At 45.4% G+C, this 27,260-nt stretch overlaps 1 protein-coding gene across 1 annotated transcript; it reads left to right on the top strand.

Annotated features, from left to right (window-relative positions):
* Positions 1–7,415: 7,415 nt before the first annotated feature.
* LOC136487676 (AT-hook motif nuclear-localized protein 7-like) lies at positions 7,416–10,267 on the top strand. The gene is made up of 5 exons (XM_066484775.1): positions 7,416–7,980; positions 8,487–8,554; positions 8,664–8,795; positions 9,279–9,434; positions 9,586–10,267. Exons 1-5 carry the CDS (start codon positions 7,608–7,610, stop codon positions 9,910–9,912), a joined length of 1,056 nt encoding a protein of 351 aa, XP_066340872.1. The 5' UTR covers positions 7,416–7,607; the 3' UTR covers positions 9,913–10,267.
* Positions 10,268–27,260: the final 16,993 nt, after the last annotated feature.

The raw sequence follows: 27,260 nt of genomic DNA, 5'->3' as shown, positions 1-27,260 counted from the left end.
CGTGCAAGGAGTCAAGGCGGATTTGGCGATCAAGCAGGATCCTGGTCGGTTAGAATAGGAATCCTTATCCGGCCACATATGGCAATTGTAACTGACTAGGATTAGTTTCCAGATCTGTAACCCTGCCCCCCGGACTCAAATCCAATCCAAGTTTTAAAGGCCGAATCAAGAAATTGGAGAAGGTAGAAAGGATTGGAGAGAGAGAAGGGAGGCAACAATGAATTGTGCCTCGGCCAGAAAATTGGCCGCGGGCTTATGGTTTGAATCTCGGCACAGTGGGCTATGGCTCCGAGCTCAGCGTGAAGATTTGTGGCGTCGAGCTCGGCGTCGTGGCCCATGGCGCCGAGCCTTTGCCATGTCAACGCCACGGTGGCATCCATGCCAACATTGGCGTACTACCTCGGCGCCATGGGCTATGACGCCGAGGCATGTTAGCTCGGTGTTGTGGCTCGGGCACCGACCTCTGAGTCTAAAAACGAGTTTACGTCTCCGGGGTGTAAACATGAATTTTTGATTAAAAAAGGTCTAAATTAAAAAAAAAAATTGGATGAGAGGAAGGAGGAAAGAACGAGTTGGGTACCCAACATCAATCAATTAGGCCGACGGAGTTGAGGCCCACTACCACTGCCATGGCCTATCTCAATAAGGCTTAGTCTTGAGGCCCACTGGGCCACTAGCAAGACCGCAACCGCAATTGCGGATAGCTAGCAACATCGCATTCGCATGGAGATGTGGAGCCGATGGACGACGACCCCGGCACCGGCAGCGACGTCGGCCGATCTCCTTAGGCACGCCTCACTTCGTCGGTCAGTAACACCCTACCCATTCTCATGCGGCTCAGCCGCTCAGGTAACACTTCCCTCTACCCATGTTCTCATTTTTCTAGGGCAAAATGGTAGGTTCTCTGCCTTGTGATTTAAGCAAGAACACAAGAGGTTTATGAAGAGGGGAGGTTCCAATTGAGAAAAAAAAAACAGATCAAATTGGCAGGCCTGTTTTGCCTGCCTGCCTACTACTCTCCCTGCACTTATGCCTCTATATCTCGAGGCACCGTGTCATGTTTGATTTTAATACAGTGCTTTCTTTTTTCTCATTTCCTTTTGGTGCGTGCTTCAGTGTATGCAACCCTTGATTATACTAGTAATTTATCAGAGGTTGATTGGGACACGCAGCAGGACTTGCCCTGTCGTCCGTGCGTTTCCCATCTGAATCTTGTCCTAGCAAATGCAGTTCGTTCTAAGCATTTCATTCTGAGATTTTCTCGCAGAGTTCAGATTCCTGGTGCCGTACTGAACGTCATTATGTTCTGCTTTGATTTTTTTAGCTGAGATGTTCGGCTTTGCCTGTAGTTATTGCTTGCAGGATCATAAACAGGGAATGGACCAATGCTGAATCCATGATGACAGCATGTATCTCCTTTTTTTCCCCCTCTTGTAGTACTAATTAACCCAGAGATGAGATGAGATAAGCACATGCCTTCAGTTTGTTTATGTTTTCTCACATGTTGCTTGTATCCTGCATTACGGTATCTATCACCTTCAGTGCTCACCCTTATGCCTCAGACCTCAGCTGCACATAGTTCAGCTTCAGATTTTGCTTCGGTTCTAAGAGATCCTTAGTCTTGATCTGTATGTCTGATAAGAATTTCTATAAAATTTGTTCTTCAGCTAAGGCAGGAAAATCTTTGCTCAGTATTTCCAATAATCAATATCGTGCAGTCATATGTAATTCTCCTTCTTCATTTTTCTTTAGTCGTTATTAGTAAAGTTTTGGTCCGCTACAATATAACCTTTCTGAAGTTACCGGTAGAAAGAAATTTCAAACTAATTTTAGTCAGCTGTCATGATTCATGAATTCATGATCAATAAAAAGCTGCATCATGGTCCTCAGCCTATATAATTGCAATATTAATATGATGTCAGTGTTAATGTAGGGGCTCTTGCTCCATTGAAGCCACTCTGTAAGTACACATAGCGCTTGAATGCATTTGAGCAATTTAGTGAAATGTTCAATCAAGCCCCAACATTTTGACTATTATGTGTAGTTCTGTGGGGGAAAAAATGGGACAAGACCTTGGTTTGCGATGCAAATGTTTGGAAACAAATCTGAAAGTTGTACCACATTTTTATATTTTACTTGGAGCTATGGACTTAATTACTTGTGCCTAATGCCATTGTTATGATGCAACCAACTCCCTTTCTAATTTTGTTTCTAGACTACGACATTATTAAAGAAATTATGCATCTTATCATGTCTATAAGCATCAATATTTATCTGTTAACATGGTGCATTCTTTTTATAAAATCATTCTTTTTTTCAATATTTAACTCAATAGTACTACAGTTTTTCGGTATTGTCCCCCCTCTCGCGTAGGTTAGTGAGTTAGGTTAGCTACAGTGTATAATTTCTTGGCAATGTGCAAGGCTGGTTACGGCAGAGGGTGTTCTACTAGTTAAATAAATTTCAACATATAAAGTTGTTACTTCACATTAAAGTGGGCTTCGTATGTAATAAAATATACTCCTATGTAATAAAATATAGACTATCTTAAAACTTTTCCTAACATGGATGGTAGATGGAGAGGGAATAAGTAGTGCTGAATATTATTTATTTGTTCTTGATACCAGATGCAAAAATAAACATGTACAAGTTTATTCAAACCTAGTCCATGTTACTCTTCTTCCTCATTCTTGTATCCTGGCTCCATAGCACGCGCATTGGAGCTGTCCTCACTCCTGAGTCCTTGAAAGGGTGCTCAAGGCCATGTGCATGGGTAGATTAGGTGACATATTATTTCACAGTCTAAGAATAGAAAAGGTCCTCTAGGTCTGAGTTCTCTGCTGGTTTACTTTAATTATAAATTTGGCAGCTTTAAATTTTGGCTCCCGTTTTGCTTTTACCTGTTTATCATATTGAAAGTTGTGACACAGGAAAGGGCGCGTGACCTGCTTTCCCTTTCTCCCATTTGTTTTATTCTTACAAGAAGCCTGCAAAAACGTTTGATACAAGAATACCCTTTTTTTTTTGGCTTAATCACATGGCACCACCATGGTGACTCTTTAATTAAAGCCTCATCGATAATCAGCTCTGTTATACTAAAGCCTTGGGAGGCGAGTTTTGGTTCCTTGTGGGGTGCTCTTGAAGCAAGTACAGCTATTCATTAACCCGGCCAAACTCATTATCTGACAATATATATCTCTAATGAAAGTCACCACAACTTTGTTTTCTCCTTGGTGACTACGGAGTACAAAAAATGGATTCTTCAAGATATTTGTGTTGTCGTTTTATGGTTACGGGTTACCTGTTTGAATTTTGAACACAAGATCGTTCAGAGTGTGTAATTAGATACAGCGGCGGATCCAGTAAATATTTTAGGGGGGACTGAACAACACTGCTGCTCGATCTTAAGTCTTAGCCCCCCTACACTCTAGAACTTTATCTAAAAATTCATAAGGGCTCTACAGTAATTTGCACTGATTCGGTTTGGGGAGGGGGGCTTGAGTTCCCCCCTGCCCCACCGCTGGATCCGTCCTGCTGCTCGATCTTAAGTCTCAGCCCCCCTACACTATAGAACTTTGTCTAAAAATTCATAAGGACTCTACAGTAATTTGCACTGATTCGGTTTGGGTAGAGGGGGCTTGAGCCCCCCCCCCCCGCGCTGGATCCGCCCCTGATTAGATATTCTCACTTGTAAGCCTTGAAATACTTTATCATGCATGGTTTGTTCGGTATCTGTTCCACAACCATAACCGAAGGATTTGAACTATTTTCTCTCTGACTCAAGAGAAAAGAGAAACTACATATAAATAATGATGATCATCAACATGATCATGCTAATGGTTAATAAAGTACTATGACATGCCTAAACTTTCATTTTATCTGACCATGCATTTCTGCACGATGATATCGATTGAACAAGACTTGTCTTTCTAACGAAAAATGTCCCCTTGTGCTAATAAAGACATCCCACTATCTCACCTTGGGCCTTGTTTAGTTGGACCATAAAGTCCAAAAAGTTGCTACAATACCTGTTACATCGATTGTTTGTGGCCCGTGCATGGAGCATTAAATGTAGACGAAAAGAAAAACTAATTGCGCAGTTTGGTGGGAAATTGCGAGACGAACGTTTTAAGCCTAATTAGTCAATGTTTGGACACTATTTGCCAAATAAAAACGAAGATGCTACAGTAGCCCCAAATTCCAAATTTCGCGAACTAAACAAGGGCTTGGCAATAAAGTGACACCTTTAATTCGGCAACACATTTTTCTTAATGGCTATATATATGATCTTTTTATGTTTGTTTCCTTATGAGTGTTCTAGTTTACTCTGAAACTGTGATCATCTTAAGCTGGCTGTAATTAGACTATTTGTAAGCCATCATATACGTTACTTTCCTGCTCTTTTTTTTTTTGTAATATTCTCCTGCCATTTTGTTGCTGTCAACTGTCCTGTTCGCTTGTCTTACGAGCCGAACTTTTTTTTAGTAAAGTAACAATGTTTTTTTTTCACAACAAATTAACGAACAATACTTTTTAGCTTGTCTTTTCAACGATAATAAGGGCCAGAAATAGGTTGTCAGGTTATATTAAAACTCAAATATGCTGTGGTCTGCATCACAACCGGTGAATCAACATTTTTTTTGTTGAGCAGACCATTTCAAAATGCTAAGCCCCAGAAGAAAACGAATAAGCTGGTGACAAGTTTTTTACTTTCTTTTTTGTGAGGTCTCCCAAGACCCAAGTTTTCTTTCTTCTACAGTTCTACTGTATCTACCAAGCTGTACGTTTTCGAACTGCCTGTTCTCCATATCAGCTTTTTGAAAAATGCAATAAATGCAATAGCTTCTAGGAGTACGTTGTGTATCCAGCTTTTGATCTGCTGCTCACACATTTCCATCTTTTGCAGCGGATGTTGCGGAAATTTGCTCCAGCTGCCGTGCAACTCCTGCATACAGATACAGGCCTCCCTACAGCTGCCTACAGCTGTGGACACTGTAAGCTTTTATTTTTTCAAGGCAAGGGACAGTTGAATTGGGCTCTCTCTTTCTTTCCTGCTCCTGTTGTTTACTGTTAGCATCATGTCCACTTGCTGTATTTTGTAAACTTCCCTGAACGTTTATAGTGCATATTCTTCTCAATGTTTTTTGTTGAAAACATTTTCTCTTCATAGTTAACAGTTTCATACTACCACACTCCACCTCTTTTGTCTGGATTTCCTTCTTTTATGGTTGGAGTCATATTCAGTCTGTTCGGTTAGCTGGTTCGTATCATTGCTGATTTGTAAAGAAGTACTGTTGGCTATTTTATATGAGAGAAAAATACTATTTCAACTGGAAATTTACAATCATTTACAATAAGCCACAGCTAAACGACCAGACCGATGGTTAGGAGAAGCATTACTTTTGTTTTCTGAATGAGGATACTCAGGCCTCGTTTAGATTGCGAAAAAATTTCAACCCGATGAATAGTAGCACTTTCGTCTTATTTGACAAATATTGTCCAATCGTGGACCAACTAGGCTCAAAAGATTCATCTCGTGATTTCGAACTAAACTGTGCAATTAGTTATTTTTTTTACCTACATTTAATACTCCATGCAAGCGGCTAAAAATTGATGTGATGGAGAGAGAGTGAAAAAACTTGGAATTTGGATGTAATCTAAACAAGGCCTCATATTAAAATGGGTCTGCATAAAACTATTGCCTTGTCTATTCATGCACCCATTGTTTTATGATAACGAGGAATTTCAAGCTTTTACAGTTCCATCCAGCACACATCATTAGTTTGACTGTCTTTTTTATTTGCCTTTTGAATTTACTCCCCAGCTACTACTGATTTCCCAAAAGGCCCAAGCTTCGTTCTTATCCCCTCAGTCAGTTGGACAGCGGTGTGCATGGCAGGCTGTAGTGTCCAAGCAAAACAGGCACAGGTTCAGGTTCTGCAAATTTGGGTACGCGTGCTTGTTATAAATTTTCTGCAGTAGTTCCCCCATCTCCTAGAGCTTTTCTTAAGAAATACTTATGTTGAAATTTAGCTTATGTTGATGCTTATGCTAAAATATTGTGAGAAAAAAAATAATATTCTATTATTGAAAAATAGCTCCATCGAACAGGGTAAAGAATCTGGCTTTTTAAGAGAGTTTGAAGGTTCAAAAAGAAGAGAAACATTGGGAAAGCTTCATAGAAAGATGGGAAACGAAATGCTTTATTAGGTCTACCAACGGGTATTAGTAGTACTAATAACAATACTAATTGTAGAATTATCACATATCAACCACATGAAAATATATAAGCAAATGCTCCTTGTATATCTCAATAAATGACCATTTAGAATATATGCTATCTTTTAAATCATAATATCAGTTGTTAAGAAAATCAATTATTGCTTTAAGCGAATAGTTACATTTTTCATCATTTCGCGCACCTCGGTATTATCACTATGTTAAAAAATATTATTGTAAAAACGTGTTAACATGATGTGCAGTGTGGACATAGTAATTTCAGTTGGAAACTGCATGGTACAATCCCCAATGTGATTCCTTTTCTCTCACCAGCTGGATCATCTCTTAAATATATATCAACATGCAAGAAAAGACTTAAAGGAAAAAAAGCAGAGAGTATTCAAATCTGAGTTACCAACTTACCATGCTGGTGTTTTTTTAAATACAATTTCCATTTTACTATATTACAGCCTATTCAGTTGGCTAGTTCGTATCGTTGCTGATGTGAATAATATCAAGGCCTGGCCACCTCAGCCAGCCAGCCCCGGCCGATCACTCGCTTAGACGATGCTATTTTTAAGAGCAACCACAATGTATATAGGCTAAGTAGTCCATATGGGTAGCTTTTGTGTCAGTGGACTATAGCTATTGTTGTCCCCACAATGTTTCAGCCAATAAGTAGTCCATAAGGTGGGTCCCATATGAGATAAAAAATTATCTCTTTATGTGATAAAAAATTCTCTCTTTATAATCCGGTGCAAAATCAAGAAAGAGAGAGGGAGGAGTAAGAAAAAGTAATATTTTTTATTTCTTATAGGTAGTCCATAAGCTTATAGGTACCTTTTGCTATGGACTACTATATGGACTGATCTCACAGTGTTCTAGCTACCTGATAGCAAATATTTTAATCCTATAGACTACCTTATGTCAAACATTGCGGTTGCTCTAAAGCGTTTTTTATAACTATCCTATAAATTTCTCGAAAAAAATGTTTGTCCCATTCGCTGCTTTACTGTTCAATAAAAAATGGGAAGTTATGTTGGGCTGCAGTGTAGGACACTTTTGCAGTCCAACCAATCAGATGGTTGGTCATAGGAGAGAGAGAGAGGAGAGAGGGGATCGCAGTCTCGCAGAGCAGCAGGAAACCCGCCATTATTTATTAGTTCTGTCATTTGCCCATATTCAAAATCCTATCCCTGATGACTTGGGTATAATACTGACATAACCCAGCTGCTGCTTGCTGGTGCCTGGTAGTAACCGGACACAGACCCGAACTAGAATAGGTGTCTATTCTTGTCTGCCGTTCTCTGTTCAACTCCAAGCAAGCAAAGCAAGAAATTTGCCCAGCAAACAAGTTCCAAGCTGCAACCAAGAAGAGAGCCCTTGACATGCAGATGGAGGGAACGGAGGGTATTGCAGTGGCCGGAGGTGGCCATGAATCCGGGGGCCATGGCATGTTCAGAGCAGCAGCAGACATCGCCATGGCAGAGGCGCAAGAAGAGGCAGCGAAGGGGTACCAGTCCTCTCCGTCGACGTCCCCCACGCCGTCGCCGCCGCCACCGGCTGCGGCTGCTGGCCACGCCGAGGACGCCGCCGCGACTCCACTTGCCTGGAGCTTGGGCGGCGACAAGTCGAGTGGGGCCGCGGGGGACAACGGCATGCAGACGGCCGGGCAGAGCGAGCACCCCGCCAGCCTCAGCTCCGGGCGCCGCCGCGGCCGGCCGCGCGGCTCCGGGAGGCGCCAGATCCTAGCCACTCTAGGTTGGTATTCGCCCTCCGAAATGCAAAGCTTCCCTCTTTCTTGTTCAGCAACCAGAAATTTCCAAATATTTTTTTTGCCTTATTAGAATTTCTGCTATGCTTGCTCTCCTTGTCGATTTCTGTTGCATTGCTTGGATGGGGTCCAGTAAGGGTGATGTGTGCAGTGCATGTGATGTGCCTTTCTTTCACACTGAAGACAAGTCAAATATCCGTTACCTCTTCTGTTCATGATTGTCGCATTCATCACTGTGTGCTTTGTACTACAACTATTGAAGCGATTCAAATGTTTTATCCCCTTTCTTCGTACCAAATACCAATATTTGTGGTTGGGAGATTTTTCCTCGTCAGATTACCTAATTGACCTAATCCTTTGGCATGGTTTAGTTAAATTTGTTATATATGTTGGCTATGATTAAGGTTTGTTTTCCTCATCACCTAGTAGTAGTTAAATTACATAAAAAGAATGTCCATTTCTCTGTCTGATTGGTGTTCTTCAAATGCAAAAGGTGAATGGTACGCGCTATCAGCTGGTGGGAGCTTCACCCCTCATGTCATCATCGTGGGTACTGGGGAGGTAAGACATGTTTGTCTGCAGCTAGAGCTAGTTTGGCATTGCTTGGCTAGTGTGCAGTTCTGCTTATCTTAAGGGTGTCGCTGAGCTCTCTTGTCCAATTCGTTGGTAGGATGTGGCGGCGCGCATTATGTCGTTTTCTCAGAAAGGTCCACGCTCGGTTTGCATCCTCTCTGCCAACGGGACAATCTCTAATGTAACACTGAGGCAGCCGGGTGCATCTGGTAGCACCTTCACCTATGAGGTACGGACTGTCGTGTTACTATTTGTATCTTATGTCACTCTACTACTAATGTTCATTAAGACTTAGGGAATCCTCGCTGCTCTGGACAAATTCGGTGTATATGTATTGTCTATGGGCACATGAAGCATAGCAGTTTCCTTGTCAATGAGTTCTTGTACAAAGACAGGCAGACTTAATTTGATCTATCATGTTGCAGTGACATAGAAATATTGAACACCCATTCCATGGAGATTCACCAGTTGAAGTCACATTCTTTGACTTGATTGAGATTGAGAAGTCATCAAACAGACAAACACTGTCTTAGATTCAACAGCTATTGTGTAGGAAAATGTTGCACTTTCTTCTATGTGCATCTTCCACCTTCATTTATGTTCAGTATAGGTTTGATTTACTTCAGGCACCAGAAACACTTCTAACTGTAAATTAGACTCCATAACACTACACAGAAAATCACCTAACCGCTGGTGTGTTTGTGGTCTTCAGGGCCGTTTCGAGATTCTGCAGCTGATGGGCTCCTTCACAATGGCTGAGGAAGGTCGGAGGAGAACCGGTGGTCTCAGTGTTTCTCTTGCTGGCCCTGATGGCCGTGTTGTTGGCGGCGTAGTGGCTGGGATGCTGCGTGCTGCAAGTCCTATACAGGTAAAACTAAGGGAAACCAGAACTGATTTTCAAATGCAGCCACAGCCAAACTGAACACACCAGAACAGGAACCATTCTTTCCCTGTTGATTCAGTGCCAACAACCTGAAGCAGCATTGGTGACACTCTAACATAAACCTTTGGCATGGCAGGTGATCGTTGGAAGCTTCCTGCCCAACAGCCTGAAGCAGCATCAGAGGAGGATGAGCATGCAGCAGCAACCCTCCCCCGTTCCACCAGCATTACCAGCACCTGTGGCGCCCCCACCAGTGCTCACCGCAGCCACACCGATCTCTCAGGCAGGTCCCGGGAACGGGTTCCATGCACCGCCGCCCTCGGCCGCACCTCCCCAGCCCCATGCCAACGCCATGAACCTGAACACGGGCTTCACCATGGTTGGCTGGCCTGCAAGCTCGCCGCAGCCCTTGGCGTACAGGGCTTCACCTGACATCAACGTCAGCTTGACTCCCCAGGAGTAGGATCACTGGTCGCGACAGCTCCTCTTCGTTTTTTCTTTTGTTCACCCTCAGTTCTGACACATTTTGGGAGGGAGGGAGGAAGTAAGCTAGAATGATGAACTCATGTTGAAATAGGCAAGAATGTGGCAGATGCTCTAGAATGAACTAATCTGTGTTACTTTAGGTAGGAGGTGCCAACTTGTTGGGTTACTGCTGTTGCTTTTGGCCATGACTCTGGTTGATTTAGTTTAGTCCTTTTCAGTTTGTCTTTCTGCCCTGCAACTGTGCTTGTTGGGTTGTGGCGTCGTGCTATTTAGGCTGTTCTGTTATTGGTGAATCTGCTGATGACAGAGGAATCTACTGATGATGATCAAGTAGCCAGTTGTAATCGGTACCTGATACAGCCCAGAAGAGACCCATAGATTGGAGTAAGTTCAGCCCAGGTTTAGGTTGCGTATTGCAAAGCCCAGCCTCGCGACGACGCAGCTCTCTATGTGATGTTGGGCTAATGCGTGGCTCATGCTTGTCCCAGTTACCGTGGGTACTAGTCACAAAAAAAAAAAAAACAAAAACAGCCTGTGTTTCAAAGAGGGCCATGTGTTTTGGACTTCTTATGTTGTTCCAAAGGGGGCCCTAGAATTGTTCACAACTCAAATTCTATACGAATTCTAAAATTTCAATTCGGACCGGTCAGTTTCCCGACAAAAGCCACTGTCGGTTTATTTTGGTCGATGGTCAAAACAAGACAACAAAGCTTTGACTGACGGATGCGCGCTTGTGTTGACCCTGTTGAAGGGAGGTTGATGGACAACAGAAGTATTTTGGTTCGAATAAAGTCAGTAGACGCCCAATGCATGGAGCACCTCCGCCGTGCCCACCACATCCTTTTGCTTGGGAGCCCCCGTCCCGCCATGGCTGCCACGACGTCTCTGTGCTTGGAGGCGTCAGCACCCACCATATGGCCGCCGCATCCCTCGACTCAGAGCAGCGAGCTAGCACGAGCGAAACAGTGTTACTATTTTGATGGATGTCGTCGTCGCCGGAGCTCAAATGCCGGCCGCATTGGCCACCGCTAGAGGAGAAGGAAGCGGCGAGGAGGCGCAAGGCGGAGACTGCGAGCGAGACTGTACGGTGACGTGTAGCGAGCGAGACTACGTTGTGGTGGGTAGCGTGAGTGGGTGCGGAAACAGAGATGACAGTCGTGTGAGAGAGGGACGAGCTTGTCCCTTGAATTCGAGGGATGAGTCTTCCCCAAAGTCTAGGCGAAACATCACTAAAAGTAAGATCACCCTATCCCATCCCATCTCATCTTCTAAACCAAATGCCACCGCCCACCTAAATTAAGTTTGCATCTTTTGCTATTTAAGGCCTTGTTTAGATTGCAAGTTTTTTCACTCTCTCTTCATCACATCAAATCTTTGGACACATGCATGGAGTATTAAATATAGATAAAAAAAACTAATTACACAGTTTGATTGTAAATTACGAGACGAATTTTTTGAGCCTAGTTAGGTCATGATTGGACAATAATTGTCAAATACAAACGAAAGTGCTACAGTGCCAAATACTGATTCCTAACCCTAATCTAAACAAGGCCTAAATCATTTTTTGTTGCCAGTGTGATCACCGTTACGTCAATTCTTTAGAAAACACTGTTCATAAAATGTCGAATCTTATGGTATGGTTTTCTTATCACTGTACTTTCTTGAGGTCTGAATTTCTGTTTGTTCCAGCAACGTTCGGAGAGCACGATTGCACACGCTTATTAAGTTTTTGTGAAGGGCCGTAGAGAAATAACCTAGGCCCAGTAGTTCGAATTGGTGGAAAGCCTACAAATCGTACTCCAGAACTATAGGGTAGTTTTTTGTTTACCCTTTTTACCACATCGCCTGCTAAAATCAAATTAACAACGTGGAACATGTACCCTCGTGGAACATGTGGTTAGCAATCTCAAACTCAACGAATCATTAAGAACAAATTCATCATCTTCATCGTCGTCGTCATCATCATCATCATGCACACTACATGATGTGCATACATTAGCATTTTATTATTTTTGAACCTGTTTGCTTTTTATTCTTACGGAACCAATAGCGCCCGGACATTCGGACAGATGCCCGCATCTGGACGCCCCGCGGCTGTTCTGTTTCCCATTGGAGTTGGCGACGACGTAGAGGATGGGTGGGGACGCGGCAGCAGTGTACAACGGACAGGAGCACTGACATTTCGAGATGGAGCGTCCGGGCGCGGATCACGGTGGCAAAGTGGAGCTCGCCGGTGCCGTGGAGTTCTGCAATGCGCAAAAGGGCCGCCACCGCCTGGAGCTGGGTGATGATGCATTGGGACACGGCGACGGCGTAGAGAACGGGAGGGGGAGGGGGAGGGTGGCAGCGACACACAGATGGTGAGGTACGGTGGGTGTGCGGCGACGACACAGAGGACGGGTGGGGTCGGCGGTGGTGGCGCGCAGATGTTGGCTTCCGCAGGGATGCCCTTGGGGCCCATCGCTGCAACATCGGCGATATACTAATGATACATGCATGGATTACTATTTAAACATGTACAATATCATTGCTGCAACATCAGTGATATACTACTGAAACATGCCCAGATTACTATCGAAACATGTATAATATCGTTGTTGCAGCATCCGTAAACACAACACCTTTAACTTGTGCTTGAAGCACCTACAACATTGAAAGGTCCTTGTTTGGTTTTGGTAATTGAGTGACAACTTAGGTGGACTAATTGTGTTTATGTGAGATACACAGGTGATTAGTCCACAGGTACATGTGTGTGAGCAACATATGCCATGAAGGTGAAAATGGCTTGGAGATGTTGCAAAGCTCACACATGTGATGATGAAGGAGCTTAAATGCACATGAGACATGACATTGAGTCATGTGATCAAGGTGGAGAAGATCAAGACAAGACTTGGCTTGATGGACCGGTTGCAAGCGTGAAGGGCAAGTCGAAGGCTTTGGAGTGATGGACCGCGTGGCGGTGAAGCTTGAGCAAGACTTGGCGCCGATGGACGATGGCAACGGTGAAGAGCAAGTAGAGTCAAGATCGATGAACCAATATGATCATATGATGATATGAAGTGGATCATATCATTGTTGATCGTGTTGGTGCATGTGTTGCATCAACATTGAAGGAGATGGAATGGAATGCGCAAGGCAAAGGTATAACCTAGGGCATTTCATTTCACCGGTCATAGGTGTGTAGAGAAGTTTATGACCGGGTTTAGGATAGATAGCCGTACTATCAAGAGGGGCAAACTTGTTTGCATATCGGTCATCTAGTGCCACTCGAGTGATCTAACTTTGCATTGTCGCTAGGATCGAGTGGCGTGGCAAGTTGAGTGGCTAACATCCTTTGGGAAATGATTGTGAAAATGCTAACACACATACACATGGTGGTGTACACTTGATGGTGTTGGCACATTTACAAAGGCGGTGGTGTTTGTAGGGGTGAGATGGGTTTGGGTCGGCGGGATTCGGCGCTTTCGGGAAAATAGAATGTCTATTTTCTATTGCGCCGGATGCAAATTCTTGTGGTTAGCACACTTGAGCAAGGGTGAAGAAAATGGAGAAGATGCTGGCGTTGGTCAACTGACCGGACGCTGGATCTGAATGCACCGGACGCTGGCAGGCTGCGTTCGGTCGCACTGACGTGGAGTGTAGCAGTAGCTGGAGAGTGACCGGACGCTGGCTGCGTCCGATCGCGTTCGACCGGACGCGTCCGGTCATGCTCGGGAGCTTACTGGAAACGACCGGACGCTGGGGGTTCAGCGTCCGGTCAGTTGAGTGCTGCTGCGTCCGGTCAGGTCAAGTGACCGTTGGAACCGGGACACGTGGTCGTCTGTGGGTGACCAGACGCTGAGGTCCAGCGTCCGGTCAACACGACCAGAGCGTCCGGTCGGCCCGACCGTTGCCCAGTGAAGGGGTAACGGCTAGTTTAGCCCTTGGGGCTATAAATAGAAGTGGCCTTCGGCCATGGCTGGTGTGGAGCACCAAAGAGGACTTAGTGTCCATGCTTGTGAGTGCTTGGGAGCCCTCCATCACACATATACTTGATAGTGATCATTCGATTGTGTGAGTGAGCGATTCTAGTGCGATTGCATCGTGAGGTTGCATCGAGTGGCACTAGGTGATCGAGTTGCAAGCCGGTGGTGCTTGTTACTCTTGGAGGTTGCCACCTCCTAGACGGCTTGGTGGTGGTCTCCGTCAAAGCGCGCAAGAAGCTTGTGCGGCGCTCCGGAGAAGTGCTTGTGAGGGGCATTGTGCTCGCCCCGCGGGAGCCGCGAAGAGCAACTCTAGTAAAGCGTGTCATTGAGCTACCCTCACTCAAGGGGTAGGTTCTTGCGGCGCCCGACGTGCGGGCTTAGCGGGTGATGCTAATTAGCTGCCGAACCACCAAGTGAGCGGTCGACACAATGGGGACTAGCGTGTGGGCAAACACGTGAACCTCGGGAGAAAAATCATCGTGTCAACCTTGTTCTTCCCGTTGGTTTGCATCCCCATTACACAAGCTTGCCATTACTTTTATACATATTAAGCTTGTGTAGTTGCTCTTGTAATTAGATAGCTTGTGTAGCTTGCTAATTACCTTCTTGCTTGTGTAGCATAGAAGTAGCTCCCTTGCGTGGCTAATTTGGTTTTAGTAACCTTGTTAGTCACATTGCTTAGTTTGTGTAACTAAGTATTTGCGCTCTCTAATTAGGCATTGGTTGCCTTGTTATTGAGCATTGCTAGTGAGCTTAGTTAGCTTTGTGCTTTTGCTTACTAGCATGTGTAGGAGCTCCCTTGTTGCTTAAAGTACTAGTGGCATAGGTTTGTGTGACCTTGCTCCTAGAATTATTTAGGAGAGCTCTAGCTAGCCCGGCACCTTTGTTGCATAATTGTTATCTTTGCGAGGTGCTAGTGAACATATATAGTGGGGTATAGTCTTGGCTAGACCGATAGTTTTAATTCCGCATTTATATCGGTTAGCCGACGCGATTAAGTTTTAGAAAAGACTATTCACCCCCCCTCTAGTCGCCATCTCGACCCTTCAAACATGCTCTCGAAACACTTGAAACAATTGAAACATAGACGGAACATAGGTTTTTAGAGCAACATCTCCTTGCAACACAACACTTGCAGCATGCGCCTGAGGCACCTACAACATGCGCTCGAAACACCTGAAACATTCAAAACTTAGGCTTTTCAGAGCAACATCTCCTTCTGCTTGGGAGAATGGAGTCTCATCAGCACGTAGAGCTCAACGACGGTACGTGGAGCTTGCTGGTGGCCTGGCATGGATGTCGGTGGCACGGATCTTGGCAGCGTGGTGCTCACCGGCAACGCGGAGCTCGGGGGCGCGCAAAAGGCGACGCTACATGAGGGGCACAGAGATGAACGACCGCGTGCAGATGGCAGGGTGGGCGGGTGCGACGACGCAGAGGATAGATGGGGGCGGAGGCGTGAAGAGGACGGGGTGGGCATGGCGACGCGGAGGACAGGTGGGGTGGCGACAGCGATAGCGACGTTCAGACAACACGCGTATTTCGGAACGGAGCGTCCGTCCGACGCTCGGCCGTATCATTATCGTTGTTCTTAAATACCCACCACGCCACTTTGTTATGCACACCCTGCTAAGTGGCAGGAATAATTCTCCAATCCCAACTTATTCGAGATTTGGAGGATATGGAGAAGAGATTTTGATATCTATGCAGATGCGGATAATTCAAATTCGTTTGCACAGCAATGCAGAGGATAAGAAGAAGAGTTTTTGATATTCATACGGATGCGGATATTCGAATTTGATTGCGCACGGACGCATAGTAGGATATAGAATCGGTGTAAGAAAATTATTTCCTTATCCTAAAAAAAAGTTGTGTTTTTTTTCTTGGTCCTTTTTTTTGAACTTCCCTATTTAGCCCTAAACGAAATTCGTTTGTTTTCTTGTTCATTAGTTTGAGGCTGTAACGGTGTTTAAAATTGGACAACAGAATATAGAAAAAACCTCTGATGGACAGCAGAAGTTTGATATTGGACTTCGGGCCCTGCAAAACTCCTCGGGCCAGAAGTATTTTGGTTGGAATAAAGTCGGTAGATGCCCATGGAGCGGAATAAATTAAACTCGGCACTTAGCAGGCTCCTAATTCCTAAACTTGTTGGGCTCCAAGCACGTTGCCTGGAAATATACGTATTCTATTTTATTCTTTACCCTTTGTACCACCTCGGCACCTAAAATCAGTTTGCCAATGTTCATATGCCTATGTCCTGTTGCCATTATCAGACTGCGTGGGAAGCGTGGTTAGCAATCTCAAACTCAATCAAAGCAATTCTTGAATCCAAGCACACTACATGATGTGTATAGCTTTTTGTTTCCAAGACATCGCGTTGCCATTGCTGCAGCAAGAGAACCAGGAGCCAGTTTTCTTAATCTTCTGTTCTTTTTTTTTTTGACAAAAGAACAGGCTCCTCAATCATTCAAAGAGTTCACTTTGTTGTTTCTGATTGCATCTTTGTGACGGTTGGATCAGTGAAGCGTGAATGCTGGACTCTGTTTTGGTGTACAAACCAGTAACGCAGTGTGAAAGAAAGTCTAGTTAACTTTGCATCTCCTGCTATTTCAATCGTTTTTCTGTCACCAGTTTGATCACTGTGACGCCAACTCTCCAGAAAACGCCGTTAGATTCAACATTTAGATTCTGGTGTAACATGCTGGACTCTGTTTTTATGTAACAGGCTGTCACATAAAAATGTTGAATCTTGTGATACGGTTTTGTATACTTTCTTGAGCTCTGAATGAATTTCCGTTTGATCCGGCAGCAGCGTCCGAAAGCACGATTGCACGGGCTTGTGATTTTTTTGTTTGTTTGTTTGTATATAAGGCCTACATAGTGGGCCAGAGACTAGCAACTTCATCAGAGCCTCTACTTGAACCCATAGCTAAATATGGATGTTCAGATTAAAAACATAGCTCCAACAATGTCCCTACGAGCCCACGTATCCAAATCCACACTCCGGACCCATTCCTGATGAAGAATGGGGGCTCGCCCTAGGCCGCCCGCCTCCACTGCGCGAGCACCTCCACCTTCCCTCCACCACATGAGCACGAGCCCGCCTCCGCTCTGGCCTCCACTGCGTCGCCGAATCCGCTCCCTCTCCAGTGGCCTATGCTCCTGCTCCGCCGTGGGTCGCTGCCTCTGCCATGGCTCAAGGTCCCGCACACGGCCAAGCACACGCTCGCCGACCCGGGAGAGGAGGCACGGGCGGAGTTGAGCACGCGCACGCCCAGCAGAGACGGGAGCCATGTTGCGAGCGACGAACTCCTCCCCTCCCTCCGGCGGCTCCTCCCCTCCCTTCGCCGAGATGCGAGCGCTCCTCTTCTTCTCTCGGTGGTCGCGACGGCGTGCGGCTGCTAGGACCTCGCGCGCCGTGGCCGGATCCCCTCCCAGCACCGACAGGATCTGCCCAGCGTTGTCCAGCAGGAAGAAGATGGAGTGAATGACGAGCGGGTCCTGTTTGTCAGTGTCTGTTGGAATGAATTTGAGGGCTCAAATTTGGGCGGTGTTGTTGGAGTGGAAGCAAAATTTTAGACATAAAAAAGAAGAGGGGAGCACCCAAATAAAAAATAGGGACCCTATTTAGAGGGCTACTGCTCGAGTCGCTCTGTTGAGCAGTTTGAGTTGGTGAAAGCCTACAAATCGTACTCTAGAACTACAGGTAGTTTTTTCTTTACCCCTTTTACCACATCGGCTGCTAAAACCAGATTAACAGCGTTCATAACCACGTGGAATGTGTGGTTAGCAATCTCAAATAAATTATTGAGAAATCCATTTCATGCACACTACATGATGTACCTGCGCATTCTATTATTTTTCCAACCTTCTTATTTTTTTAAAAAAGGAAAGATTTTTCCAACCTTTTTCCAGTAATCGAACTTCGATTAATCCAATATACTTATATAACGAGGTGGTACTACCCCGTGCGTTGCTGTAGAATCTTTAGAATATTATTTCAAAAAAGTAAATTTAGAAAGTACCTATCTATCTATCCCTCCCTGATACTAAAGAAGCAAAATTTCTAGCACTAATTTTTTTTGTGCAGCTCTCACTTTCCTACTCTTTTACGATCTGAAAGCGCGTCCTCGAGATTTCTTACAGGTCGATGTGGAGTTAAAGTTAAAACAGAGTCGGAGAACAAGTTGGAGACCGACACGGAGTCTCAGAACTTATGTTCGACATGTACAAATTAAACCGTCACCCTTGTATTCATGAATTCGAGGAAGAAAACAATCTACAAACCAAATCACCACGAAAAAAAAACGGATTCGAGGAACACGTTCTCCTCGTCCGCGTTCCAGTTTGGGAGGAACGGCAGCGGCGGCGCGACGCAGCTAGGAGCGGCGCGGAGAAGAGCGGCTCGGGGCAGCGGTGGCGCAGCGCATGGATCTCGGGACGGTGCAGCGAGGAGCAGAGTTGCTCGTGCCCACGGGTGCCCACGGCGGCGGCTAGGAGCAGGGCAAAGAGCTCGCCCAGTGGCACGCGATCTTCCTGCCACACACCATCGGTGAGTCCTCCCCGACCCAATGACGCCGCTTAGCTCAATCCACGTCGTTGCCGTCTCCGACTGGAACTTCAGCATGCGAACCAAGGGCCTCGAATCCAACATCGTCCACAGTGCACCCTCTGACCGCAAGTCGGCATCATCCTTCTTCCCGTACGGAATCGCATCGCATCCCCGTGCGCCAAAGACCTGATTTGACCGTCGCTGCCGAGGTGAGCTCGTCGACCGCCGCACTTCGCTATCCAAGCAGACTGCACGGGCAAGCCCGCATGGAGGTGAGCAAGTTTCCCGAGCCCGCCATGCCTTCTCTCTCGTCTCCTCTCAGGTTGCTTCGCTAATCAACGGTGGAAGGTAAGGTGCGGAACAAGGTGAGGTGATCATCTCAGTTGAAAGTCTATTGGCTTAGATGTATACTATTGTTTTTTCTACCATCGTAACGTACGGGCATCTTTGCTAGTAACAATATAATTGAAACTTGCTCAAGTCATATAAGAACAAATTTTCATTAGATGAATACATGGTAGGAAAAATAAAGACAAATGTATGGATGGTTATCTTGAGTAGGAAATAACATAAACGGGTAGTATATGTGAAACTTGGGCACATTGTATAAGAACCAATATTCTTTACATGACTATATCTACATGGTTTGAAGATACATAGATTTTCAGGTAGAAAAGAAAACAAAATTCATGCATTGTGTAACCGTAACTCCCAAAGTTCTTTTTTTTTTGCCTAAGGAAACGAAGCTGTACTGATGTCTCGCCGAGGACATCGCTGCCGCTGCTGCAGCAAGACAGGAGCCAGTTTTCTTAATCTTCTGTTCTTTTTTTTTTTTAGAAAAAAACAGGAGCACTCAATCATTCAAAGAGTTCACTTTGTTTGTTCAGATTGCATCTTTGTGACGGTTGCATCAGTGAAGCGTGAATGCTGGACTCCGTTTTGCTCTATAAACCAGTAATGCAGTGTGAAAGAAAGTCTAATTAACTTTGGGAGATACTAGCGCACGAACGTCTGGACAGAAACGTGTGTCCGCACGCCCGCGCCACCTCCGTTATGTGTGTTCGCGGAAAAACACTGCTCCTGCCGCTCCTTCTCCCTAGCCCCTCCTTTCTCTCCACGAGTCTGGATGCTCGCGCTTGCAGGAAATGCGGCGCCCACCGCTCCTGCGCACTTCCCTGACCCCCTCCTCTCTCTCCGCACTGGCGGGGCCCGGACTAGCATGAGGACGAGCACGCCCCGTCCGCAACACCCTAGGTGCGCTATGCGTCCCGACCACCAGCCCCCAGCGCACCTGTAACACCCCTGGTGTTAGTCTTGCCTAATTGCACTTGCATTTCATGAACATGAGCATCATTCATCCATTCATGAGCATATATCACATGAAACATGTTATCGAAACATTGCAACGTACTGTATATTTTATGAGTGTTGTTTTTGTGAATTAAAGAGTGTGCAACACCCAAGTGCAACATGTGCAACTCACTTTAGTGGAACCTAGCTAGTTATTGTAATGCAACAAGATCATGAAACATGTGAAACATGACTATGAAACAAAAGTATCATTTCAATTGTTTTTCATTGTTTCAGTACATTCAGTGCTTGATTATTGTATGACCAATGTATGGTATGGCTAAATATATTGTTAAACATCTTAGCTATGCTTAGAAAGTCATTAGGAACAATGTTCATGTTGATCATTTTGCCTAATTAAGTTTCCAAGTCATGGGTTGACTTGTTTTGACCCTAGGACTCTTTGGTTTGACTGTTCAAAAAGTACCACTTAGAATGTTTGCATGTCTGAGCAACCTAAAACAAAGTTGTAGCAAATTATATAAGGAACAAAAGTTATTTTGTGACCAAGTCATGAAAATGTGCACAACATGCTCTAAATGGTCCCACAAGTCAGAAATTGGGATGGGTTCAACACTTAGAAATTTTCTAAGTACAAACTCCATTTTTCAGTTTCTTGAACACGACTTTGGCATGATTTTACTCTCTGTCCTTTGCGAATTAGACATTGATCTCTAAATGAGTTTTGTAGCTGGCATGTAGGTGTACAACTTTTGTTTTGATTTCTTTCGCTAATGATCAACGGATTAGGAGATAGAGCATCACCATTTGGCGCTGTCAGTCAGTTCCTTGTTCTCTGAATCGTGCTACAGTGTTTCGGATTCAGACCGTTCATGGCCGACCAAGGTCAGATGGCGGCCGCCACGTGTCCGCCACGCGCTTGGCTCGCCCTGACCACGTAGCGCGCTGGCTGGCTTGAAGAGGAGCGCGCCCTGTTGCCCTCCGCACGCGCTCTGCCCTCATTCACCCCTCCGTTGCCTTCCCCATTCATAGCCGCAGCGCACCGCCGACGCCATCAGCTCCACCGAGCTCGCTCGAGCTCGTCACGGTGCCACAGCCACCACCATCCAACCCGTAGCTCCGCCATCGCCTCACGGACCTCGTCAGCGCCCTCACGGAGCCAGCCAAGCTGTAGGTGAGCGGCATTGCCGAACCATGCACCACCGCGGCATGGCCGCCATGGTCACCGCCGGTGATCTCACGCGGTCCCGCCTGACCGCTTCACCGTAGCCATTAGCCGTAGCGTAGGAAGGTCCGTCTTGTTCACCGAAAGCTTACGCGCGCCTTGTATGGCCACCAACCGCCGGGGTTCGCCGGAGCACCACCGTGCGCCATGGCCGAGCCGCCGTGGGCCATGGCCGACGTCCCTGGAGTCCACTAGAGTCTAGTTTTAGGAGTGCTATGGATGCGGGAGGCCGAGGTGGGCACGCCGTCGCCCTCGGTTCCACCGGAGAAATCGCCGCCGACGAGATGGCGTCGTTTCCGCGCCATTCGTCACCGTGCTCTGCTTTTCGGTCGCTGACGCGCGGGCCCCTTTTGTCAGCCGCCGCTGCTGCGAGGGAACCGGAGCTAGGCTACGCCATTCTGGGCTGTGTGCGCGCGCAGTCGTGGGCCGCCTAATCTGATCGGGCTGGCCCAGTAGCTGATTAGGTTTTCCTTTTTGTTTTGTTATTTTGTTTTTCACAGATTTGTGTGCACGATTCAAAAATGTGTAAATCAAGTTTGGTAGATCCAAATGTTATGGTTCCAATTTTGTTGAGTTCCTGGTAATGTCTAGTATTTAATAAAAATATTAGATGAGCACAGGTTTTAGAAATTTTGGATGAATTAAATAGGACTTTGAAAGGTGTTTTTAGATGCATGCTAACTTGTTGAAATTTTATCTTGAGTTTCTGTGGTCCAAAAATTATGAAATTTTGTGGGTATGATAGTCTTGCTTAGTAGAAGCTCTGGTTAAAATTTTAGAGCTAGTGCATGTGTAGTTTTTGAATTATAGATTTTCCTTTTATCATTGATTAATACTTGTGTGAATTTTCATAATTTTTCTATAGATCCAGTAAAGGTAAAATTTGGTGAGTGCTATTCTTATGATAGAGTGATACTAGAAAAAATGAGAAATCTATTGCTTGACACTTTTAACTAAGGTTTCCTATTTATGCCTTTTTAAGCACTTATGCCTTGTCATTTTTGTGTAGACTATTTTACTTATCCAAATGCCATGAAAATTTTATGGTAGTCTACTTAGTGTAGTACTATGCTACTGTAATTTTCTTAGATTTTTATAAGCACCAGAAATATAGGCTGCTGTTGTAGCCCTAGTTTAAAATGAAATAAAATAATCCTCTTAAATGCAAGTTAGTTAATAATGTTCGCTTTGGTGTATCTTTGAAGCATTTAATAAGATGTGTTGACTTAACATATTAGTAGTAGAAGAGAATGCAGTAGATGACATATGCTTGTAGTATATTTTCTTGGATGATGTTGACTACCTTGCATTCAAACATATCCATTGTATTCATCTCATCTGATGCACCGATTGCATAAGCACTTACGCACATTGCATCATACAGGATCGCAAACCGAGAACCCGGTCGTCATACCCAAGGAGCCCGAGGAGCAGTTCGAGGTGCAGCCGCAGGAAGTGCCAGAAGCCGACGAGGAGGACGTTGAGGAACTTCTGGAGTGCCCCGATCACCGTCCGAGCTCCTTCGAGAGAGGCAAGCCCCAGAGCATTTTTCTCCTGGTTTGCAATGATTTAATTAAATGCTTTACTTTAATTGATGCATTACGTTCAGGAGTTGTTTGCAACCGTTGCTGCATTATACCTTGTTTACCTTTGTTATACTATATCCTTGTTACCCTGGTATCCGCAGTCGAGTCAATGCTTAGCTGGCTTAGACTGGTAGAAGTCGGGTGATTTCCTGTCACCTGCGAGCTATAGGTGGTTACCTGGATCTGCTTGGATGACTATGAAGTCATGGTATAACTAAGTGTTAAATGAAGTTGAGACCGGATGGAGACTTGCAGAGTTTTGGACAGTAGTGTTTCCGTCTGTGTTGATTAAGGACCGACCGTTGTTGGGCCTCGAGTCATGTTGAACGCATGCCTTACATTTAGCTGGCCGGATAAAGTACCTTCCGACTACGAAGCTAGGAGATTATTTGGGCCGAGTAGATTGCCCGCAACACATTGTGCCGGAGCAGGTGTGGTAGGACACGGGGGCGAGATGATAAGACCAAAGTGCAGTCGGTCAGCCCCCGAGTACATGTGGTTCCTGGCAAACTCGAGATTCCTAGATAGTTGACTCGGTGATCAATATCTCACTTTAGCGGGTGAGTGAGGTTTGTGTAAGGAATAAATCACCAGCTGGTTAGGAATCGATTCGAATCGCCATCGCTCCTGAATAGTGAGCACTTGACTTGAGTTACTTCATCGTAGTAAATGTTTATGGAACACTTGGACAGTTATAATGAATATGACAGTATGGAAGTTGTTTAATGATCATGGGTTGTCATTATCCGCTTAATCATGTGTTTGCTCTAGTATAGGTGCAAATCTAGTCGACAGGTTAATAATAATTAAATTGACAATAATGCTTTTAGAAAGGTTCTTGAAATGCTTAAAATGCTTCTTTTGCAAATGAGTCAGCTACCCTACTATAAAGCCCTTCATAATCCTTGGTGTCACTTATTTTCGGTTATGTCGGGTAAGTCTAGCTGAGTACCTTCTCGTACTCAGGGTTTTATTCCCACTTGTTGCAGATGGGCAGATGTATTACGGCTACTGTATCAACTGCTTTTATCCTACGATGGGTGATGCTTAGGACCATGGGCATGGTCATTCCTTACGTCTCATCTGATGCTTTTGTTGGAGATGATCATTCGCTGGCACTATATTTGAACTCCGCGTGAGTGTGTGTGTGGTTTGAACAAATGACTTCCGCTACTTTTATTCGAACTGGTTTTGTAATAACTTTGTTGAAACTTTGATATATCTGAGATTGCGAACTTTTATGTAATATGTGATGGTGACCGCTAAACTTATTACGATCTTGGCTGGAAGTTGGTTTGAAATCCTTCGTGATTTCACGGACTACCAGGTTATACGGGCTTAAGTTTGCTAAATCGTCTGCTCTGGCGGATGATTTTCTTACTTAATTTCATATAATTGGTCGGTTCTGTTATAGCTGGCATCAGAGCATGGTTTAGCGTGTTACTGTTCACAAGTGTATTTAAAACAAAAAGACATTTGGAAAACGTGATTTTCAAACTATAAAGTGTGCCAGTGATCATATCCTTTATGCCCAGTTAAGGACTCTAGGTGGCTTAATTAAGTACTAACTTGGGGTTCTTGCATCATATTCTCTTTCGTCGCTCATACGGCGTGCTATTGTATGAGTGCCACTTGATTGAGTGGTAATGAATGGATCATTTGCCTCTATGCCTCGGTAAGTGTGAGTTGTGAGAGCATGATCGGATACATCGCCGATCTAGGGTGAATGCTTATATGATGCTGGAGTATTTACATGTTCTACGCATGTTTTACAAAGGTATCTCATGTAGGGGTTTTCCGTCTGTGGAGGCGATGCCGTCAATAGGACGATGGTTTGGGTAGTTACTACCGTTGTACACGTATCTGGGGATTCGTGTAGAGCATGTAGATAAAATTTACTGCTTTTATGCATTCATTGGGAATTGGGCTGAAATGAATCTTCTGCAGGTACATAACAATGCTATCGTGTAGAACGTATTAGCTACGTATTTGAGAGATCGTTTGTATGCCACCGAATTCGTCGTTAGAAATTATTTATTCCTAAGTTTGTGAGAACGTACGGCACATACATACATCATGTTACTTGTGCATTTCATTCATGTCATGCATTCCTCCCCTTATAAACTGATTATCTCATTTTGATAAAAGTTGTATCACCTAAAATATGTTTCCCCGAGGTAATAAAAGAACTTTTGCTACAGATGGCCCGCACGAAGCAGACCGCCTGTAAGTCCACCGGAGGAAGAGCACCTCGGCGTCCATTGGCCCTGAGGGAGCACCGCACCACGAACACCTTCTTGAGCGAGTTTGGCATGCCGACTTTGCTTTGGAGAGTGCTCCATGATGTGGGGTACCCAGAGGGTCAAGAGCCGGTGTACTCTTGGAATGAGGGCCAGTTAGCAGAGGATGGACTCGCAGTGGTGGAGATCACGGTTCCTGCTCTCGGTGAGGCTCCAGACTGGGATGGTTGGCATTTGGAGTTTGAGGGTCGCACTCCAGCTGAGGGTGCAGAGGGAGCAGCCTTCTGTGTCATCAGGGACATTATGAGCAGATTTCCTAGTGAGCTTGCAATAGCTCTAGCTGGCACTTTTCCTAGGGATGATCCTCGTGATGCCATTTGGGTTCAGCCTCAGGGAAGTGCATTGGTCAGAGGTCCAGCTGAAGGACAGGCTAGCGACAACCAGGCAATGAGTGCTATGTTCGCCACCATTAGAGCGTATGAGGGTCTCGAGAGTACCTACTGGACTTTGACTGGCTTGCATGGTCAAGATAAGCTCAAGGGGAGAAAGCAGAAGAAGAGACAGGCACGTGCTATAGCTAGCTTGCAGGAGCAGTTGGCTGATATGAACTTACAGCGAGATCAGGTGGTTGAGAGAGGTGATAGAGCTATGCAACGGGTGCATACGTTGACTCAAGCCAACAACAATGCAGACCGTATGATTAGACAGTTGGTTTAGGAAAGGAATGAAGCCTGGGATGAGAGGGACCTTCTGCTGTAGAGGGTCGATGAGCTAGAGGAATACAACGGCAACCTGCACGAGGAGTTTCACACGCTCTACTATGGGGTTGGCCCATATGCTCCACCAGACGCCGCTGGCATGGACATCAACGACGACAACCAGGACGAGCCTGTAGTTTCGCCTGGAGGCGATGGTGACGTCTCCGATCCCGACGATGGCCCCGAGGAGTAGGCTAGTTGCCTTGTGCTAGTATCTAGGTCCTATCGCGATGACCTTTCTTTTGTTGGCATGTAACCTATTGTATGTTGCTTCGAACGTATGAAACTTGGCATGTGGTTGGAACATGATTTTCGAATGCGATACCTGAACGCATAAAAGTCCAGTGTATGTATGCTGGCAAATTGGTTGTATGGACGCGATGTTTGCCGTTGAAGTAATTTGATTAAGTGCTGTTGTTTTAATTGGGATGCGATTATTGTGCCTCTGTTTTATTGTATGAATTTATTCTCTCCAGTAAATTCAGTACGACATAATTTTTCCTTCACTCGCAATTATTACAGTTTCACTCAATCATTACTTGTTGCTAAAATATGCAGATGACAAACACTCGCTGAACCACGTATGAGGCCGCTGAGACCGGTGCTAACGGTGTGGGGACTGGTGGTGGTGGTGGTGGAAACCACGGCAACAATAATGAACCTCCCCATGAACCGCATTTGCCACCTCCTCCCCTGTTTACCCCCAAGATGTTCCTCGCACAGCTGCTCGGGAGTCAGCGCAACGCGGAACAATCCCAGAAGAACATGGAGGATTTTCTGCGCACCATCGTCAACAACGTTCAACGTGGTAACAATCAAGGTGGTGGCATGGGAGTAAACCAATATAGCAACTTCAAAGATTTCATGGACAGCAGGCCGCCAGTATTCAAGGAAGCAACAGAGCCACTCAATGCTGAGGAATGGATCAACACGATGGAAGATAAATTCTGTGTGTTGAGGTTGACTGAGGTGTTGAAAACGGAGTATGCTGCACTTCAGTTGCAAGGACCAGCGGGAATGTGGTGGAAGCACCATCGCACCACCTTCCCTCCAAATGCTCAGATTTCTTGGAGAGAGTTTGCTGAGGCCTTCCGTGGAGTCTATATTCCACCCGGGCTGACCGAGATGAAGTTGGGAGAGTTTCTAGCGTTGAACCAGGGCACCAAGACCGTGACGCAATATCTGCATGCCTTCAACAACTTGTGTCGCTATGCTCCCGACATGGTTGACACAGATACTAAAAGAATAGCCAGTTTCAAGAGGGGACTCAATCCAAAAATGATGAAGCATGTTGGTACCAACAACCGCGTCAGGTTCAATGACTTCATCAGCGACTGTTTGAAGCAGGAGAAGAATAACAACGCCAGCACCGCAGTCAAGATACGCAAGAGAGCCTTTGAATGTGGTCCATCCCAAGCTAGAGCACCTATGGGAGGTCGTCCTCCTTATCGCCCATTGGCACCTGGCGCTAGGTTCAGGCCACCTCAGCAAAGAAGTCAGAATTTCCGTGGATCTCAGAAGCCGTACAAGATGGCAGTACAGCCCAACAAAGTAGCCGCAACTACGGTACAAGGCAGTTCCCAGGGAACTATGGGATCTACTGAGACAGTGAGAGGACCCTGCTACAACTGTGATCAACCCGGCCATTTTTCAAGGTTTTGTCCTTACCCGCCCAAGAAGAAGCA

The sequence above is a fragment of the Miscanthus floridulus genome, chromosome 10, assembly GCF_019320115.1.
Source record: "Miscanthus floridulus cultivar M001 chromosome 10, ASM1932011v1, whole genome shotgun sequence".
NCBI classification, from domain to species: Eukaryota; Viridiplantae; Streptophyta; class Magnoliopsida; order Poales; family Poaceae; genus Miscanthus; species Miscanthus floridulus.
This window is presented reverse-complemented; position numbering and strand designations above follow the sequence as displayed.